The following is a 21,528-nucleotide window of genomic DNA, read 5'->3' as shown; positions in this document are numbered from 1 at the left end:
TCCTGTGCACTGGGGATGGGGTCTGAGAGGGTGACGATGGGGTGGGGGGGTGAGGAGTAGAGAAATGGGTACACTCGGGTCTGTGCCCTGAAGTGAAGGAGACACGGAACGCCATCAACTGTGGCTGTTCCTCACGTGCCTCGAGCTCCTTCGGGACACGCGACACCGGGCCCATTCTTTCAGAACTGCCTTTGAGGAGAGAGACAATAGACTGAACTGGGGAGGTGCAGGCCCAAGTGGTGGCGTAGACCTGGTGATGTCCTCAGCGAGAGCAGCTGAGCATTCCTCACGGTACTGAGGTAGCCCCAGGAGGCGTCAGCCGTAGGGTAGGTGTGGTTGGAAAATGCCCAGGATTATTCTCAAATGCAGGTCAACTGGGAAACTCCGGTGACTCACTCAGGCAAAGCAGAGCAGGACAGAGACAGGGCTGGATCATCTATGCCAGGCCGGCTCTACTCCAACAACTCTTAGCACTGCAGGTAGAGCAGAGAGGTTTCCAGACTCGGAAGTGAATGAACCTCGGCTCGACTCTGTCACCTAACTGTGTGACCATCAACTTATTTGACTTTACCACTCTGGACCTTGGATTTCCTCGTTGATAAAAATAAAGCACACAATTCCTGGTTAAAAGTAATAGGAAGCATTATTATTATGTAAACAAGAAAACTGAAACTAAAAAGTAGCCTGACCAGGTTTCAAGTCTGTTGACATCAGGGTTAAGGACCAATTGCTGGTCTTGCTGCTTTCCCCTCGCCAGCAGGCTGCCTCTGGCCTGCACCTAACTTCCACTTTCAGCGCTATCTGCTCTGCCTACTCCCACCCTCATGACCAGGTGACCTGATGTGGAAATAGTTTGATCTCAAAGTGATTTCACACTGTGTTGCAGGCGCCTGGGGTATCCAGCGTCTGTCTGAAAGCGATCCCTATGTGTGTGCCTCTGGCCACTCACGTGCCAGACAGGGCAGGTAGAAGCACGGATGAAGGAGGGGGTGGACAAGCTGCGGGTCAACAACTGCTGAAAGGAATCTGTTTTCACGTTCAGATCTCAGCATCCGGCTGCCACCTCTCTAGTCTCAGAGACACTGACCCTCATTGCCTGGTGTCCTAGATTATTAATGGCACCAGTTCCATTCAGGGAGCTTGAGAAGAGCTTCCTGCTCTCTCCAGCTGTGCAGAAGCGCTGCCCTCACATCTGTCGCATGCTAGTGTTCTCCTCTGAGTGGAGAGGGAGGCATATACTCCCAGAGAAATGGCAGGGCGGTGTGGGTGTTAAGGATTGGAAAGCAACGGGACGGGACAGCTATCAGCTTCCACAGAGAACTGGGAGACAAACACCAAAGTAGCCCAAACAAAACGGCAATCCTAAATTCTAATCCAGCAAACATTTCCCCAACCACTAGAGAGAGAGAGAGGAGGGGGGCAGGGAATGGTGAACCTCAAAGCAGGCCTGGACCTGGTGGTGGAGAAGATCTGGTCTTTTAGAGTTACCCGCTAGGTAGGCTGCACTTTTTTTAGAGTGCAGAGGTAAAACCATCGCTGGACAGAGCAGAGGCTGCGCAGAACTGAAGCCAGGAGGCTGCAGGGCATCAAAGCGCCGCTTGGCGACAAAGGGTAAGGAAGGGCACACCGGCAGGCAGCGCGAACGCGGGTCCCCCTACTCACCCGCTTGGCGACTTGCTCCCGAGCCCCGCGGGTCTTTGGCCTCGCGGAGGGTGCGGACGTCTATCCCGGCGAGTGGAGGCGGCCCCGCGCCCAGGCTATGAATCAGCTGCGGGGCAAGTGTCCAGGGGCGGGAGTTACGGGAAGGCGCCAGGGGAGGGCCGAGGGGGCAGCACTGTTGCAATTTCCCGTCTCGCTGAGCACTTTTGGCACTCCTGGGACCCACAGGAATTTGCCTCCTGCTCCCAGGAGGATGAAGGGGGCACACCGGGACCCTGCGACGGGCGCGGTTCCGGGGACTGGGTGAGTGGGACCGATGGGAAGGGAAATGGGAGAGGCTAGGGAAGGAAAAAACAAAACAAAACAAAACACTGCGCCCAGAGCATCCTGCTGTTTCGGGGGGGCGGGGGACAGAGAAAGAGCATGGAGGCTGTACCCAGTGCCAGGTGTCCTGCACGGACCCACCTGTAATGCCCGGGAGACCTAACCCCGGAGTTCTGTCAGAAAGTTGCCTGAAATGACAAACTCTTGGGCCCCACTTGTGTTAGGCCCTCAGAGTAAGACAAACGTGTTGAAACAGATGTCTATGGCCCTCGTTTCCCCTGTTGAATATGGAAACACCTTCTGACCACGCCTCCTGCCGCTACAGACCTGAGTGCTTTGTCCAGGAAGAGCCGAAGTGCTTTCTCTCCTTAAAGTGGCATCCGATCTTTACTGCACGGGCATTTGAGAGATATTTTTGGCCTGTCTTTATGATAAAATGTCCACAGCCAAATCGACTTTGGGAACTGGCATGAAGCGATCGCGACACGTGTGGCGACAAGTTCCCTTCAGTGGCCAGGCCTAGAAGCCAGGAGAACCGCCCACCTGCATGCTACACCTTGCTCCAGGCCAGTTAACGCTGGTTCGGTTCACCTTTGGAAACCACCTAAAAGTTAGACATGGAAGGGAGCTGACCGGAATCGTGGTAGATCACTTGCGGATCCACAAATCAGCCTGAAAATCAATAATTAAGTTAATGGAACATCTCAAAACAACGTCAGAAGTGTTAGTTATTTCAAAGCCTTATTTTCATATCTGTGCATGCTTTTTCTTCCTCCCTAATGACATTTCAGGAAAGGATTTTGTTTTTTTTAAAGATACTAATTCTCTCAACACTTAATACCCAATGGTGCCCCAAAGCACTCTTTGTCCACTGAGTGCACAGTAAATGTTTGAAGAGAATTAGGAAAAGGTGTACGTGTCTAGTGAATAAATGCGTGGTCCTTTGCCACACCTTTCATTACTTAGTTTTAAAAAGTCCATTAGTGATGTCTCAGGGACACTGTCGAGCCAAGGTCTCATCCACTAGAAAGGCTTTCTGGTTCTATTTAACTAAGGAAAGAAGATGGTGTGTGGGTGTGTCAGTTTCTCCTTCATAGCAACAGCTGAGAGGGGCGGCTCTTATCCCAGACGCCATACTGGAGGCATTCTAGAACAATCCTTTTAGCTTCCATGCATGTATCTGGAGAATTATCTCCCTCCCATCCCCCTCCCTCCCTCCCTCGTCCCCCGGTGTCCCTCAAGCCAGCTCCAACTCCACTTCAGTGTCATATATGAACGTACAATTTCATGTATCTATATAAAATCTAGGAACCACAAATTAAAACAAAACAAGTAGAGACATTTGTTTTCCTGAGATTGGTTTAATTTACTTAGTATTGTTTGTCCTCATTGTCCTATAAGTAATATGATTTCTCTTTTCGTTGTGTCAGAGAGAAAGTTTGATTGTGTGTGTGCACACGTTTTCCTCTCCCTTCCCTGTACTGTTGGACACGTGTGTTGGTTCCATAACTCAGGTATTGTGAACAGTGATGCAATAAACACTGAAATACAAGGATTTCTGTGGTATGTTGGCTTTGAATTCATTGGATAAAAGTCCACTAAATTGGGGTTCCAATTTATAGTATTGTTGAAAGAGACTAAAATGTCAAAATGGTGGTGCATGCTTTTAAGCCCAGTACTCGGGAGACAGGTAGATTCCTGTGAGTTCCGGGTCAGCCTGGTCTACATAATAGTCTGTCAAAGAAACAAAAATAAAAACAAAAAAAAAGTAGTGGCTACATATAAATCATTTACGTTTGTCCCATTCTAACTTCTTAAGTGTACTCCTTTATTTAACATTCTTGCTGTTATGCACATTGCACATTGGTGCTCTTCCCCTGAGCACAGTACCTCAGGTGCAGTACCTCAGGTGCAGGTCCTCAGGTGCAGTACCTCAGACCCAGTACTTCAGGTGCAGTACCTCAGGCGCAGTACCTCAGGTGCAGTACCTCAGACCCAGTACCTCAGGTGCAGTACCTCAGACTCAGTACCTCAGGTGCAGTACCTCAGACCCAGTACTTCAGGTGCAGTACCTCAGGTGCAGTACCTCAGGCACAGTATCTCAGGTGCAGTACCTCAGACCCAGTACCTCAGGTACAGTACCTGAGTACGATCCTCCCCAATTCATATCAAAGCCCAGAGTGTGACCATATTTGGAATTGGTAGTCTCTCTGGGTTAACTGAATTAAGACAAGGTCACTGTGGATTACCACAGCGAAGGCCATGCTTATAAGAAGATGTAAATGGGTCTCCAGGATGAACACTGTATACCTGTGAAGACAGATTCTGAATCTATTCTGTCTTGTGACAAAGCCTGAGAGGGCAAGGCTGCTGACACCCACCAGAAGCTGGGAGAGAGGTATGTAACAGGTTCCTCTGTGAGCCCCCGAGAAGGAACCCATGCTAACAACAGCTTGGCTTCACCCTCCTGGCCTCCAGAGATGTGAGAAGGTGGCCTCTGCAGTAAGATGCTGTCGAGTCTGCACTGCCCTAGCACCCTAGGCGACCCAATCATAGGCTGCACACCAAGGGTTAGTTATTAAAAGTGGCCTGAAAACAGCAGCAACAAAAAGATGAAAAAATGCCATGGCTTATTGAGCTGAAGGTTGAAATCTCCATCCTTGCTTAGCACTGGTATAACTGGACTGCACGACCACACATTTCTCTTCTCTCAGACTCTCCTCCTTGGTCCTCTGGCTGCCTCTTTATTTCTGTGGAAAAGCCCTCAATAATCTTCATTTCTAGCGTCTTTGACCATCCTATCTGTTTTTGGTTTTTTTGAGGCAGAGTTTTTCTTGTGTAGCCCTGGCTGTACTGGAACTCACTCTGTAGATGAGGTTGGCCTTGACCTCAGTGATCCACCTGCCTCTGCTGAGACGAAAGGCATGCACCACCGTGCCCAGTCCTCTTCTCTCTACCACCTTGCTGGCCTTCTCATTCTCCCTGGCCCCTAAGAACTTGATCCATCATAGGATGCTTCCCACCACAGACTTTATTTGCCTCTTCCCTCATAGTTTCCTAAATTATCATGTTCATATGTGACACCAGCTGTCACTTGTGTACAATGACCATGCGATATTCTCTTCCACTGTGATTCCTTCCTCTGCGCTCCAGACCAATTTGTTTCTACTGTGAAATCTGTATGCTCAAGTTCAAATTCAGCATTGTTTCTCACTGGGTTCTTTTACACTAAGTCAATGTTCTGAGCTCCAGTCATTATTAAAGCAATAGTCCAGCCTTAATCCAGTATCTTTTCAATTGGTCCTTGACCTATTGTCTGTCATTGTCTGTCTCCACCAGAGTCACATATGAGCAGCTGTTATATAGGAAATACAAGCATGAAAGGGACAGCTACTGTGTTCAACTTCCCAGAGGAAAGGTAGATCTACTACTATCAAATCATAACAGAGATATGTGTATTTCATATATATATATTTCATATGATATAAAAATCTATGTAAATTGTGAAATGCAGATATGGCTTTTCAACTGTTTTAAAGACCTATAATTGCCTATTGGGTGATATTTGTTGCCCAACTGATTGAAAGTTTTCTGAGGAAAATGTCTTCATAACTCAGCAATGGATGATGGTCAATAATTACTTTCATCTATAAGAATTCTTTGCTTTCACATCTGATGTCTCATCGATTATCTTTAAGCCTTGAGTGGAGCATACTTCTATGATTATAGAAGTGGCAATCTTGACTTTTTTGCAATAAAACTTAATGAGACTTAAAATAAGACTTTTTATCAATGTATCTTTTTTATGTCTGACCAGTGGTAGTCTTGACTTTTTTTTTTTTATAATAAAACTTAGTGGAACTTAAAATAAGATTTTATCAATGTATCTTTCTACTGTGAAAAACCAATTAGCCTTACCCCAAATCTTTACATCATAACATAAGCCATAAAATTTAGCTATGGGACATCTAACCCATCTAAATATCCAAAAGGGAAGCTCCACAATGGTAGAAGAAGCTGCTGGATGGGAGAAGGCCACATGGAACCTTCCAGTCTTTCTTGCAAAACATCTGTACTGAAACCAAGAGGCAGCCAGAGGACTGAAGTCCAAGGGCCTGAACAGAGCAGAGGTGGATTGTCACGAGGGACAGCGTTCTGTTGTCTCGAAGGACAGCATCCTGTTGCCTTGAGGGACAGCATCCTGTTGCCTTGAGGGACAGCATCCTGTTGCAATTCTCAGAGCTCTTGTTGCAGTCATGCTCACATCTTGTTTTGGAGATCACTGGAAACAAGGTAATATGGAGGACTTTTTGGACATATTTCTTTCCTTAGATGCCTTTGAGCTCTTGGCCTATGATTATGAAACCTAATAAATTATTTATGATTGATCAAAAAAATGCCTCCCCAAGGACCATGTGTTGAAGGCCACTTGCAAGCTATTGCTGCTGGGAGATAGTGGAAGCCTAAGATGGAGGAATCAGTATAAGGAATGAAGTCACTGGTGATGCCCTTAGGGGATGACTAGGACCCTGGCCCATTCCTTTCTCTCTCTCTCTCTCTCTCTCTCTCTCTCTCTCTCTCTCTCTCTCTCTCTCTCATTCTCCTCTCTTCTCCTCTCTCTCTTTCTCTCTCTCCCTCCCTTCCTCCCTCCCCCTTTCTCTCCCCCTCTCTCTCTTGGCTTTTCAGTCACTAAGAGATGAACATAGTCTCTCTCCACCACATGTTGCCACAGGACCATGATGCACTGTGCCATCAGAGCCTCAAAGTTAAAAGAGCCAAGTCATGACTGAGCTCTCCGAGATCTCAAACCAAAGTCAAGTTTCTCCCATTTGAGCTGTTGATCTCCCGTATTTTGTGCCAGCAACAGAAAAGCTGACACACACAGGTCTATAAATGAATTTTTAAAACCTGTCTCTCTTGTAGTTGTTAGTTATAGATCTCAGAGTATGTAGTTGAGGCTTTTATAAACATCTATTTGAATAGTACATGCAGTTTAATTTGATACCGATCTTATTACTCTAATATCAAAGTTAATTTGTACACATACATGCATGTACACATGTGCACACACGTACACACAGAGACAGACAGACAGACACACACACACACACACACACACACACACACACACACATACACATAGTTGTAATACACATTTAAACAAGTGAAAAGGAAAGTTGGTCTTTTGTGTTTACTCATGCACTTTGACAATAATCTGAAACCCATCCCAGAAATCTGAGTTTCTGTCCAGTACCATTTCCTTGAGGAAGCTGCTGTGTCAGCTGTTTAGGACAGATCTCTGGAACACGTACACTGAGTTTCCTTTCACCCGAAGACATGTTTGTTTCCCTTCATCCTTGAGGGATGTCTTTGCTTTATTTAGAATTCTGAGTTGATAGTGTTTATCTTTCAGTTATTTAAAGAATTTCACAGTTTTCTGGACCGTGTTGCTTCTAAGGAGAAGCCAGCTAGAGCTGGAATCTTTCCACAGAGTAAAAAATGTGTCAGGGCTGGAGAAGTGGCTCTTTGCATGAAAGCCCTGGACACAAAGCCTGAGTTCGTACCTGAAACCCTGATTCAAAGGCTGGATGTGGGTGCGCACATCTGCAGTCCCGACTTTCCTACAGTTTGATGCCTTACAGCACATAGCAAAAACAGAAACCCAGCCTGAAAACAAATGGGAAGGGGAGGACTTCCAAAAATCGTCATCTGATATCCCCATGTCCACACGTGCGTTATGGCAATCACATCTTGGTGTGCTCTCATCTGTGAGTGCGCACGCACCCACCCACCCACACACAAATATACAAGTAATAAATAATATATATTTTTATTTTATTTATTTTTAAATATATTTTAAATATATTATATTCATATAACATCTGAATTGTTATCCCATCCCTTGTATCCTCCCATTCTTCCCTCCCTCCCATTTCCCCCTTACTCCCCTCCCTTATGACTGTGACTGAGGGGGACCTCCTCCCCCTGTATATGCTCATAGGGTATCAAGTCTCTTCTTGGTAGCCTGCTATCCTTCCTCTGAGTGCCAGCAGGCCTCCCCATCCAGGGGACATGGTCAAATATGGGACACCAGAGTTTGTGTGAAAGTCAGACCCCACTCTCCACTCAACTGTGGAGAATGTCCTGTCCATTGGCTAGATCTGGGTAGGGGTTCGAAGTTTATTGCATGTATTATTTTTAAATGTGTCCTATTTTCTCTGATTGTTTTCCATATTTCATTTGTATCTTCAGTTGTCACTATTGGTCACTGATGTACTTAAGGGGTTAAAACATGTTACTTTATTCATCCTGACTGACATTTGCTGATCGTAAGTTTCTAAATTTAATTATTCTTTTAAAATCAAACTTGAGAAAGTCCAGTCAGGGTATCTTCAGAAGCACTTCATGCCCGCTCGTCTTTCTTTTCTCTTTCTAGACTCCAGTTATAAGTTTGGTAGGATCCTTGGCATAGATGAAAACGGCCAGAGAATTCGACTCTTCCACTGTCTCTCTGTGCCCTTCAGCTTGGATAATTTCTACGCGTTATCACTAAGTTTCCTCATTTCTCCTGTCATGGTCATTCTCTCGGTAACTGTATCTGGTAAGTCCAGTGCCGCAGAGGCTCTACTGCTTCAGAACTGAAAAGACCTTTGGAAAATGCTTCTTATATTTACCTACCAATTCAGCTCTTTCACTCACTATGTTCATATATTCCTTTAGCTCACTAAGCACAGTTGTTGTAGCTACTGCTTTTAAAAGCTTGCCTGGTTATGCTACTACCATTTATGTCATCTGGGGCGTCTTCTCCACCGCGTGTTTCTCTTATGAGAAAGGGTCACATTTATATTTTTGTAATTAATTAGTTAACGGGTTGTCAAGTAATCTGGAGTGCTATTTGGACTTTAAATACACCATGTGAGTGAAGATGGTGGGTCTGTTGTATTCCTCCGGTAACGCCAACTTTAGCTGTGGTCAGTTAGTACGGTGAGACAAAGCACAGGCTTGAAACAGCTCACATCTGAATTACGTTGTTTCTAGACTTGGGTTTCCTGAGTAGACCCAGAAGCAGCACTGTTCAGAGACAACACAAGGGGGCTAAACACAAAATCCAGGTTTCTTCCTCTCTGTTTCTCTCCTGTCTGTGACGTCCCTTCACACTGTAAGAGCTGTGGCTGTCCAACACTTTGACATCTGGCTCTTCAAATGAGCCCCCACCCCCCCCCCCATTTTGGGCTAGCCTCAGACACAAGGCACTGAGTGTGGAAAACTCATCCTCATCTTTCCTTCGGTCAGATGTAGCCTTCTGTTCACAATCTGCTGCCAGCTAGTCACTCTTCAATGCCTTTTAAAGTGTCCTTGTTTTATGTAAACACAATTCTTTGTCCTCCGTGTTATTATGGGATGGTTAGTTTAACAGAGCTGTTCAGCTGTGTGGAGGCATGTTCCTCCATACTCTTGTGAGTTCTTGCTCTTTCCTCTCCTGGGCTAGATTTCCCTCTAAAACGAAGTTTAACTTAGCATTGGTCAGTTTCTTGTTACTGTAACAAAAGTCTGAGAGTCAACTTATAAAGAGACGGATATTTTAACCTAGTATCTGTGGGCTCAATTGATGATAGGCCTGTGTCAAAGCCATACATCATGCATGATGGCAATGTGACTAAAGAAACCTCTTTCTTCTGGTGGTGGTGGGGGAGAGAGAGAGAGAGAGAGAGAGAGAGAGAGAGAGAGAGAGAGAGAGAGACTGACAGACAAAGACAGAGACAGAGACAGAGAGAGACCCACTATCTCCATTAAATCCTCAAGGCCGGTGAACAGAAGGCTTCCTACAGAGCACTGACTATTACAGGTCCCAATCACACCCCACCCCACCCCCGCCAGAATCATGGGAATCAAGCCTTTAATGCATAGGTTTTTTCAGGAACAGTTAATATTCAAACTGTAGCATGAAATAGCCTCAGCTGTTTTTTCTTTCTTTTTTAAACATTGGAATATATTTACCTTGTGTTTAAATATGGAAATAGATCACAGCAAACCAAATAAAAATCTGCTAACATCGCCTAAGGTTATGACTAAAGAGCCCATTGCAGTAGGGTTCATAAGTATTAGCACTGTACTGGAAGGGAAGGGCTTTAAATAAAGAAGCACTGAGCGTGTTCCTATCTCCCCCTCTGAACTCTGTGGGAATGCTAAACAGTGTTTGAGGGAGTCACAGTGAGCTGCACCTGATCTCTGTGATCCCACTTAGGAGACTGAAATGCAAACTTTGTGAAGTTTCTCACCCTCCCAACGCTCCCCACCCCCACGTCCCTGGCTTCTTATCAGCCTCCTTTATCTGATGATAACACAGCAGCAACTCTTGTTACAGCAGAGACTGTTGCCACGTGATGCTTTTCCCTCCGGTAATTTGCATTCTGTCAGGGAAGTTTGTGAGAAACCTGCTGGGGAGAAGTGTTCCCTAGAATTTCCGTGTGGAACAGGCAAAGATGGCACACTCAAGAAAGAAGAAGGCTGTGCCATCGATTTTCCTAGGTCCTGCAAAAATAAATATCCATAATGCTGGTCATCTAAGCGCACAGTAGCAAGCCAGGGGTGTGGCACGGAGGAGAAACTTTCCCCTACCATCAACGTTGCCCCTCCTTGACACCAAGGGTAAAGATGGAGACATTAGGGCTTTCTTGGAACTCATTAAGGGAAACCTACATCTTCATAAAAACAAAAAACAAAACAAACAACCACAAAACTGAATTCTTCCTGTGGCCTGATCTCTCTCAGCATTGCCTATGCTTATCCCCTGTCTTAAGAGTTAACCCAGCTGTGACCATCAACCACTTGGCCGTAAGACCACCGCCCCTCAGGGAAGCTCATTCACCTGTAACGTGCTAAGGAGATGAGAGGGGTAATTATCCCATTAATTCCATAAAGTACTTTCCCCCACATTAACTCCCCCTTCAATGCAGCTGCTTACAAGTCTCCACTAAATTTGCCTGTTCTTCTAACTCCAAAAGGGCAACTCTTCCCCCCTCCCCCCCCCCCCCCCCCCCCCCCCGCTTTTCCCCTCGTGGTCACAAGACAAAATCTGAGCATGCTTGCTTGCCCTGACTCTCAGTTTTTCCGTAAAGTTCACCCACCTTCTTCATACAGCCCAGGCTTGCTGACCTCCACTGTGGAACCCGCCTGGTATCCTTGGACCCTAATTGAAAACAGTAAGACCTGGCTCTCTTCTTAGCCACTTGCCTTCCACCAGCTGCAGAGATTTGTAGCTTCCCTGCCCTGTGGTTCCTCTCTCAAATACTAATAAGATGGTCGATCCTCAAGCTTCCTTCTGGGTCTGTTTGTAACTTCTTTGATTTACAAGACCATGTGCGCCCACAAACTGGAACACTGCTTCCCTGTTAACAGTAAGAACGTGCCTTCCTACAAGTCAAGGAGCATAAGGATCAAGACGTAAGTGTTTCCCCAAAAGAAGCGCTTTATTTTCTTCTGAACAATTTCCTTGTTCTCAGAAACAAAGAGCTGCTTAGCTGACTGGAGATTTAGGCTAACGGGCATTCATGGTTACAAAACACAGTGTTCACATGCAGACAGGTGCTTATCAGAATAACTGTTTATAAATAGTAGCTCAAAACGTAGCTGTTGGCTCTGTTTCTTAACAATTAAACTTTATTATACAACCCAACTAGCTTACAAAGAAGGAAAAAAGGTTAAAGGGACAAAAGAATGAACCTTCCAGTATCCGTTCCACGGGATGGGTCCTTAGGTGTCTCTCTGGCCCTCGTGCTGGTCCAGCCTGGTCGCTGCTCTTCACGCGCTCTTGCCTGGGCTGAACTTGTTGTTCTCTCCTCCCCACCTCCCTCAGTCACATGGAAAGGGCGGTCTCCTTCTCCCATTGAGGGTCAATTAAAAAAACAATAGCCCAGGTGGGGTTTCCCAGGTCTGCTTCCTGAATTCCAGGCCCAGGATGGCTCCACTCAGTCTATTACAAGGTATTCATGGGGTGCCCCCAAGGGTAAAGCCCGCCAAGACTACTTCCACCTGTGACAAAGCTTAATCTTTCCCATACGTAGCTTCTGAGATTTGAGGGGAGCACAGCATCCCAGCACAGACAGTGCTATGGTCCCCAAGCCTGGAGGCAGATGGTACTTCTCCACTCAGCGGAAGTTAATGTGAAATGGGCTATCGGGAGCTGCAGCCCCCTGTGGAGAATTCTCTTTAACTCTTAGGCAGAGGAGCAGAGATACCAGACCCAGAGACAGAATTTAAGATGAGAAAACAGAGCTGGCCCAGCCCAGTGTTTGCTAAGAATGAATAAGCTTTCTTCACAAAAAGCAAACAAACAAACAAACAATAACAACAAACCCTTTGGTTGTTATCATCTTTAAAAAATCAACAATTATATTTTAAATACTTAATTTTTTATTTGATTTTTGTGTGTCCATGACCACGTGGGTGCTGGTGCCTCTAAAGGCCAGAAGAACACACCGGGTCCCGGGAGCTGGACCACAGACGTGGGGTCTGAGAACCGAGGTCAGGTCTCCTACCAGAGCAGCGAAAACTGAAGTGCGGAGCCACCTCTCCGCCTCCCACCCCGACCCCCGATCCCCGAGACAGTGCCTATGAACGTGAAAGATTTCATGGGTAATTCTGTCACGGTCCACGGAAGTTACCTTAGTGTCTGCGAAGAGAAAGTTCAAGATTTCTCTGCTGCATAGGCCGTTTTGAGAACGGATGCTTAAAGCAGTTACTTCCTTATTTGAGCTTCTTTTATCGCTGATTGGATTAAGGATTTAGGGAGGATAACTTCAAAGTGCAGAAGTGTCCAGCGTGGGTGGACTATCTGCCTTAGGTGATTGGGGCTTCAGGTCATTGCCCCCCCCCCCCAACACACCTGTAAAAAGAGGCGGCCGCCTTTGAAGCATGCTTGAGTTTCGCGTTCCAGCACAGTGCAATCTCATGTCCTTAATGGCGGAGAAATTACCGGACACCCAGGTCACTAGGAGGGGCTTGGTATTCGGGCCAGACTGATGGTGGAGGGTGCAGGTTCTAGGAGACCAAGAGAGCTCAGCTCCTGTATGAATGGAGGGAGAGGAAAGGCCCACAGCATGGAGGGTAATCAGCACCCTCATCCATGCCGTGCTGCCTGATTAAGGGCCACCAGTACCTAACGACTCCAGGGAGATCCAGACGTTCGTTCCTTGCCAAGGGTTGTGTAGAAAATGCTGCAGATGTCCTGAATGATAATAAAGCTCGCTATGAAATGGTGAGTGTGAAGTAAAATTGTTTGTGTGTGTGTGCATGTGTGTGTGTGTGTGTGTGTGTGTGTGTAAAATGTTTGAACACCACCTTGCTCCACTTAGCCTGTGATGGCTAATATTGGTTGTTAATTCAATTAGATCTGGATTAAACTGGAGACATTCCTCTGCTCAGGTCTATGATGGCATTTCTATGAGGACTTGACTGAAGGGGACTAGACTTATCCTGGGGGTAGGGCACCTTCCTGAGGGCGACCATAGCTTCCGGTTACTCAATGCATCTATATTGATGCTGCAGCCGCCATGCTGCCTTCTGTGGCCATCACATGCTGCAGCGCCATGCCACCCTCTGTCACCATCAGAAGGCAGCTTCTCCAGATATCCTTCACTCCATTTGCAACTGGTGTGGATGCCAACTTAATTTCTAGTCATGGAATCTATTTAAGCATCTTTTATAGAAAGTCAAATAAAAATAATTAACCAGGGGGCAAGCCCTCTTGTCTTCTTGACACATTTTAGCGGCACCATTAAAGCGAACTGCTTGCAGCATAAGAAATGAACATCCACAGCCACTTAGGTGACAGAGGTCACTGACGAGGAGTGTATTTAGGTAAGTGGCTGCTGTCCTGTGTCCTACCATAGTCAGATTCATCAGCAGAGCAGCCTGGGGCCGCTGCACTGTTTCCCTTCTTGCGATGGCAAGGGTGTAATGTTGTCGGTGTTAAAAGGTCTGTGCAGTGTAAGCATTGCTCTATGAATTCCAAGTCCCCCTGCCTGTGGTTGTGTATTAACCTCCAGTGACATTTTTTTTTTAATGTAGCTCAGTTCGTAGCTCCTTTGCTGTAACATTATCCAGGGGATAAGTGTGTTTTTAATTTTATTATAAATGAAAAAAATTTTTCTATCTTCTCTACATTTGTCCAAAAACGCTGAATTTTTGTTTGTTTTGTTGTTGGTTTTTAATACGGGTTCTGGAAAATAAACTTAGGTCCTCACTGGGTTCCCCCAAATACCCTTCTACCTCCCTATATGTCCCGCCCCCCCCCTTAAAATCTGTGTCAGGGAATTAGTTCTAAAATTGTTTATGAGCTCCTTTTAAAGTCAACAAATAGGGAGGGAGGCATCTAATCTTGGTAAAACTGTCGCATCATTTTCAGTGCATGTGCTTTAGCCTTTCTAAAAGCCAATATTTGGTTAACACAAGGCTTTGTACTGACACTGCAAATAACTTTAGTTATTTAGTTTTCCTTTCAGAAGCTTATCAGGACTTTGTGTGTTACATGAAAATGCCTCAAATGGCTTCTTTTTCTTATCTTAAAGAATGATTTCTCAGTATTTCCAGGAGCTTTGGAGAGTGGCCATCTCCTTTGGGTCTGTAGAGTTCAGCTTCCACAGCCCTGACAGAAGACAGAGTGAGCTGAAGTGGCCAACACCAGGGCTGTGCCCATGGGTAGGGCCAAGCTGGGCTGTGGGTTGTCTGTGAAAGAGTTTTATTTCCCTTCTGGTTGTCATGGCTTCTTGTCTTCAGCATAACCTTGTGCAGGTGGTATAGATAAGTCAGTACTGAAAGCAATTGCTTCGTTACTATTTATCTAAAAATTTCCTTCAACCGCACAGTGGAAACTATGTTAAAACAAAACACCCCAACTCCCTCACAAAAGCAGAAAGCAATTACCTCCCCCAATGTTTCCTTCAGTTGACTCACGCCTCACAAAGGGTTAACTGTGATGCTTCCTTTGACTCTGTCATCCTAGCCTGCGACTGAGGAAGACTCAGGCAGTTGTTTCTCTCCTACTCCTCCATGGCATTTTCATGCTTGGCGTTTCTATGGTATTGTGGTGGCTCATTTGAAGCTCTTTTTAACATCGAGCCTGGCATGAACATTAGCCTCCTTCCTATGTAGATATTTCCTGGTAGAATCCTAAGCATTCCACTCACGTTGTCACTTTACAGTGTGGACACTCATGACTATTCCATCAGAGGGCCAAAGGTGGTGTTAGCTATACTTTCACCCTCTGAGGTTGTTTACAATACTCTTGAACGTTCTGCCCTGTGTAGAAATGGCCTTTAAATGCCTGATGCATCCCCAGGCTGCAGTCTCATCAGTGCATGAAAGTAGCAATAGCTCTCTCCTTCTGCTCTTCTCAATTACAGCTCCATATCTATGAAACTGGATCCATTTGGGAGATTTTTAAGAGTTTGATATACACAAAAACACAATTTAGTTACATTAAAAAACAAAAAACAAAAAAACCTGCGTATTCTTGGGATTCATCCTGTTCTAATTATTAAAGTGTTGCAGGGTTTTTTTTTTTAATTGTTGTTTGTTTTTTAAAGGCTTGGTGCCAGCCATACTAACAGATCCTGAATGCCATCTGCAGATCTGGCACTAAATTTTGTAGGAAATGAATACAAACTTGCTGTGTCACAGGGCACGCTACCGATTTTAGAAAAGAAGGAAAGAGTAAAACCTCGCTGAGGACAGAGTGGATGAAGCTAGTTCTCTTTGGAGGGGATCGTGAATGGCGAAAGGGCATTCCACTTTTTCTATCTATTGAATTTTGATTCATGGGAAAGTAATTTTAAAATTACAATTTAGGGTTGGAGATGTAGCTCAGTCTTAGCATACACAAAGCCCTGGACTGGATTCCCAACATTGCAGAAACCATCTGTGTACCACATGTTTGTAATCCCAGCATGCAACACTCAGGAGGTGGAAGCAGGGGGATATGAAGTTCAAGGTCATCTTCCCACTGTGTAGTGAGTTTGAGGTCAATCTGAGATATATGCGAGACACTTCTCATTACAAAAATATTACTCTGGTCCTAGACTCTCAGTTGACTGAAGTAGGAAAATTGTTAGTTTGAGGCAAACTCGGCCTATATAGTGAGATCCTGTCTCAAAAACAGCAAATCGAACTGAACCAAAAGTAATTTTGATGATTATCAAAGGACAAGTCTAACTTACAATGCCGTGAGCCGCATGTAGACTAAGATTGCTGACAAGTGGATTCCATGGAATGCATGGGGACCTTGGATGACAGAGAGGCTAAGGACACACATGAGCTGTACAGTAGCTGAGAATTCTGGACCCCAAATCACTGTCAGAGTTCTATAAATCATATTCTCCAAGTATACTGCATCATAAAGGACCCATTGCTATAAACTTCAGATATGTTTTGTTTTTGTTTTTTGTTTTTGTGTTTGTGCTTGTTTTTGTTTTGTTTGTCACTCTCTACTTCTATAACTGTTTGGTTTTTGCTTCTAAGAAACAGATCTCTGTAGAATATGATAAAAGTCTATGAAAATGGAAAAGAGGAAATAGTAGCCTTTCAGTCAAAATAAGAAAAGATAACCCAAGTCTGATGCCACTCTGGCAGGGGGCAGCTGAAGGGGCTAGGTTGCTTCTGTGTCTGTAGCCAGACATTCCAGAACAGGTGGCCTTCCCAGCAGCAGTAGGTGAGGATTGGAGGACAGCAGGAGTCACCAAAAGCTTGGCCAGCCATGGTCATTCACATCTCACAGACACATTACCCCAACTGAGCTGCAAGGAGTGTGAGAAATGAAAACATTCTGTATGCCCAAGAGGAAAGGTAATCTGTGGGAAGCCATGCTAATTTCAGCCATGTTAGAAATCCCATGCTTAGGCTGCATGCTGTTTGACCTTTGCTGAGGGAGGTCTTGTGTTCAGGCTACCTTTGGATTGTTCACCTTTGAAGAGGAACAAGTAGTACTTACAAGGAACTACCCAGAGGATTAAGGAAGTTCTTACAGGGAACTATCCAGAGGATTGTATTCTTGCCGGGGGGGGGGGGGGGGGCAGGGGGGGGCCCTAGGGGAAGTGAGATTGTAATAGAGCTTGTGGCTTCCTTGTTATATAAACCATACTCACTTTTTAGTGGGCCTTGATCAGAATCCATCTTGGCCTCACACTCTTCCAATTCGCACGCCCTCTTTCAGGTGAATCCTGGTTTGATATGTCCCGTGGACTGGGACATTTGGCGCCTGAACAGGGACTTGGAAACGAGGAACAAGGTGACGAACAGCACTTACTTTGAGAGCGCTCTTGGGAAGTAAAGTGGAAAGAAGTTTCGCTGCCAAAGTGACCGTGGAGAGACGGTAAGGTAGTGATGAATGCATGAGGCAGGGCAATTCACTTCAAACATGTCGAGGCAGAGTTGGTACTAAAATATTAATTGAGGTTTTAGATTTTGTCAATGAAGTATATCCATAGTTTCTTGAGGAAGAAGCAGTTAATTTAAAAATGTGGGGTGGAGTTGGTAAAAAAAAAAATTACAGGAATGCTATTTTATGCTTTTAGACCTAAAAAGGTTCCTATGTATGTGTGTATATATATATATTTAGTATTTTGGCTTTAGTTAATGATAGTTTAGACCCTACATATGCTGTTTATTGTAAAGATTTCAAAACTGCTTCTTTTTGTCTTGCCTATCAGACTGTTTGTTTCCTTTATGATCATCACGTCAAATTTTATGTCTATGCCTGTACATTTGTTTAATTGTTTAAATATTTTTCCATTTTTTATATTTTGAGAGAGGGCTAAGCTTTACTCACTGGCCAATTTTCTAAACAAACAGTGTAGCCCAGCATCGTATGCACAGCCCATGAGGCGGTGAGAGGCCTGCCTCTGCGGTGCCTCGGGGAACAAGCCCAGGGGTGCAGCATTCATGGGCCAAAACGCTTTACAGGTGCTGCTTCCAGCTGCCTGTGGGACTCAGTTCTTACAGAACAGGGATAACTGTGAACACATGGCTTGTTGGAGAAGTACTGCCTAGGGAATAAAGTTTATTGCCTAACACTTATAATTTTCTTGCTTAATTTTTGCTTGTAGGAGGCTAACAGTTTTTACACTGGTCTATGGAATGGAGTTAATTCAAAGCTCCTTAGCTACAAAGTGTTTATCAGGGCTTTCTGTAAAAAGGGCCACCAAAAATAGACAGTTTTCTTATTTCTTTACTTAATTTTTACTTGAGAGATTTAGAAAGATTTTTACTAGAGTGAAAAAAGAGAGAGAAACTAGGTTTGTCCTTGGAACCAAGCATTTACAGCTGGTAATTTCCAGCTTATATCAAACTAGCTAAACAAGCCCAGGGCTAGAATGTCCTTTGGCCAGATAATTTTACAGACACTGCTCCTAGCTGCCTGCAACTCTAAAAGAGGAGGGATGGCAGCAACACACAGCTGGTTGCAGAGGCAGAACTAGGAGGCTGACCGTTTTTTAAACTAGCCTAGGGAAGGTAGTTAACTGCCTAGGACTTAGAATTTTCTTGTTTCCCTGGTTAATTTTTGCTTGAGATTTCTAAAGATTTTACTGGAATTGAAATGAAAGAACCACAGGTGGCACATGGTGGCACACATCTTTAATCCCAGCACTTGGGGACTAACTAAGGCAGAACTCTTGAGTTCCAACCTAGTCTCCACAGGGTATGACCCCCTGCTGATAAGTTACTTACAGACATGTAAGTTCCTTTTTCTTCTCAGCTCTGGCAAGCTCACCTGAATGTGAAAGGTTAAGATGTGTTCATGTTTTCATGGATACCTGCTCTGGGTGTGTACCTGCTTTTCTCCAGACTGGAGAAGCTGCAAGGAATGTTATTGCTCATGGTTTGTCTGCCTTTTCTTACATTGGTGTGCCTAAGGCCATCAAGACAGATAATGGCTCAGGATATGTTAACAAAGCTTTTAAAAAAGTTTGTGATTCTTTTCCTATAAAACATATTACAGGTACCTATTTACAAAAAGTAAAGAAGGGAGAACTATACTCCCCCAAACCTAAAAATGCTCTGAGTCACATTCTCTTTATTTTAAATTTTTTACTGCTTGATGCCAAAGGAAATTCTGCAGCCGATCAATTCTGGCACACTAATAATATTCAATTATCCTTCTCTAGAGTGACATGGAAGGATCTGGACAGTGGAATGGACCTGACCCTAAATTAATATGGGGTCGAGGCTCTGTGTTTTCTCACAGGAGCATGATGCTGCACTCTGGCTACCCGTGAGGCTTGTGCATCAAGTGGATGCTGGCGTGGATGAGTCTGCTGATCCCGGGGTCTGAGGTGAAGCTTCACTGGACACATATTCCTGATCCTCCTTTTCTTCAACCTGTTTCTTGGGATAACACTCACTGCCTGATTTCCCTGTGTATGAGGAGGTAAGGAGAATCCAAGTGTTCCAGTACCTATGAGGCATCCTCCTTATGGACCTGACTGAACTTTAGAGATGGTGCTTTGCAGAGACTCCTCCAGAATATTTTCCTTCCATAAGCTCAGATTTTAAGCTTTACGAGTACTTTTCCACCCTAATTGTTAGGGTCACTTTTATCTGCAGGACTGTGGAGAACTGAAAAGGGACTTGCGGCATACTGTTGAATGGTAAAATCTCTGTTATTATTCTTGTATCTACTATTGTTTTTGCTATTGCTTTACAGATATTGTTTATGCTTTAAATAAAAGGCTAACAATTTGAGATGACTGAGCAAGTTATAATGTCATGCTAGATTTCCCTAGACCCCGTATGAGTTAAGATGCAACTAGATTCACATTCAATATAATCCCTTTAGAATTAACAGTATTCTACAGCATGGGTTATCCTTGGTGGGAACATCAGGGATTGAAATTATAGCCTGTGCCTTCCTTCCTTGCCTAACACAGCTCATGTCTCAGCAACTGCAGCCAATACAAGCACAAGTGCATGGTATTGAGCTGAAACACTCCCTTAACCCTGTGTGACATGAAGGCAAGCCAGAGACGGGTAAGAGTGAGTCTAAAGATTATTTAACCTAAAACAGGCCATGAATGATGGAACTCATGTGCCAATGATGGGTAGGGATAAGTATTCGACTCACTGACCTAAGACAGGCTCTTTATAATTTTATAAAGAAGGGCAAGACGTGGGGAACCATGCTAAATTCAGCCATGTTAGAAATACCATGCTTAGGCTGCATGCTGTGACCTTCAAGCTGTTGACCTTTGCTGAAGGAGGTCTTGTGTTCAGGCTATCTTTACATTGTTTACCTTTGAAGAGGAATAAGGAAGTTCTTACAGGGAACCCAGAGGATTGTATTCTTGCCTGGGGGTTGGGGAAGTGAGATTGTAATAGAGCTTTTAATAAAGTGAGCCTTGATCAGAATCCATCTTGTCCTCAAACCCCACGCGTGCCTCTGTCTCTTCTAATTCGTACACCTATTTCAGGTGAGCGTGGGTTTGCTATGTCCTGCAGACTGGGTGCAGGTGTGAGTGAACACTCTGTCTGGGCAAAGATGGAGCTTTGCTAATAACTAGCAATATATTTTTAGTACTACAACACAATTTAGTTATAATATTTTGTTTCTGAAGTGTCATTAATGTCAATGACAATTGAAAAGAAATAGACTCCCATCACTCTAATTTGGGAAAAAATAGTATCTTACCTGCATACGCATGCTTCTTAATGACAAGTAAATGAGTATATAAAGCATATAATTTATGCTTCTTTAGATGGTAAGGTTATATGATAGTTAATGTATTTTATACTCACAAAGAAATTGCTAAATTTTTCTTTGAAGAAAACCAATGCTACCCTCCAACCCCATGTGTGTAAGCAAGAGATCAAGTTGTGGGTGTCCATTTTCCTCTTGGTTTGTTTTCCAAATGTGTGGGTTTTTGTTTGTTTGTTTGTTTTGTTTTGTTTTTTTAAATCAACCACACTTTAGGGTGGGCCCTGTGCACAGGAGTAGCTGGTTAACACAAAACAAACTCATTATTTTTGTGGAAGTTTTGTTTCATTTTGCTTTTTTTTTTTTTTTTCTAAGTGAAAAATAACTCCTCAGTGGTCCTGGAGTGGAGCTGACCTTTAACCTCCTGTAAGTAGGAGGTGGGAGTTTAGCTAGATTCTAGGCAGGCTGGAAGCGTTCAGCCAGCAGATGGCAGCCTTCAGTTTCCACTCCAATTTCAGACTGTATTTGAGGCAATTTGTTCCTAGCTGTGCTAAGAGTCACTCCTCTGGAAGTTGAAGCCAAAGTCTATGCAGGTCACGGTCAGGGGCAAGGCTCTCTGGATTGCGTACATTTTCCTGAACAAAGAAAGTAAGACATGAGGTCTGGCTTAAGAAGGTTCGATTTGAAAGCAGACAGAACTAACCTCCACTCAGGTTCAGCCTCGGCTCTAGGAAAAGATAGAGAAAACAGTACAGGAACGCTGTCTTAACAAGCAGACAGCCATGTTCTGATTGAAAGAGAACTGAGGACCAGGCCAAAGGGGTGAATATTACAGGAGGGAAGTGCTTTCCAGAAGCCAC

General features: G+C 44.5%; 2 protein-coding genes across 4 annotated transcripts in view; one reads left to right on the top strand and one right to left on the bottom strand.

Moving 5' to 3' along the window:
• OSMR (oncostatin M receptor) overlaps positions 1-3,702 on the bottom strand; it is a 60,951-nt gene extending 57,249 nt beyond the window's left edge. Inside the window, exon 1 of one of the 3 annotated variants that reach the window (XM_084782194.1) lies at positions 2,311-3,702. The gene's annotated coding sequence lies outside the window, so the exon portion shown is untranslated. Of the gene's footprint in view, positions 1-1,662; positions 1,803-2,310 lie in introns of those variants that run through there. The other 2 variants (XM_084782193.1, XM_084782192.1) reach the window with 2 other exon arrangements.
• Positions 1,663-19,724, top strand: LOC311597802 (uncharacterized protein). The gene is made up of 8 exons (XM_084782195.1): positions 1,663-1,962; positions 5,323-5,401; positions 5,976-6,276; positions 8,236-8,312; positions 8,420-8,584; positions 13,752-13,842; positions 17,192-17,350; positions 19,143-19,724. Exons 1-3 carry the CDS (start codon positions 1,760-1,762, stop codon positions 6,060-6,062), a joined length of 369 nt encoding a protein of 122 aa, XP_084638321.1. The 5' UTR covers positions 1,663-1,759; the 3' UTR covers positions 6,063-6,276; positions 8,236-8,312; positions 8,420-8,584; positions 13,752-13,842; positions 17,192-17,350; positions 19,143-19,724.
• Positions 19,725-21,528: the final 1,804 nt, after the last annotated feature.

The sequence above is a fragment of the Acomys minous genome, assembly GCF_964271855.1.
Source record: "Acomys minous genome assembly, chromosome: 5".
NCBI lineage: Eukaryota > Metazoa > Chordata > Mammalia > Rodentia > Muridae > Acomys > Acomys minous.
The sequence above is the reverse complement of the archived record's forward strand: the minus strand, read 5'-3'. Positions and strand labels throughout refer to the sequence as shown.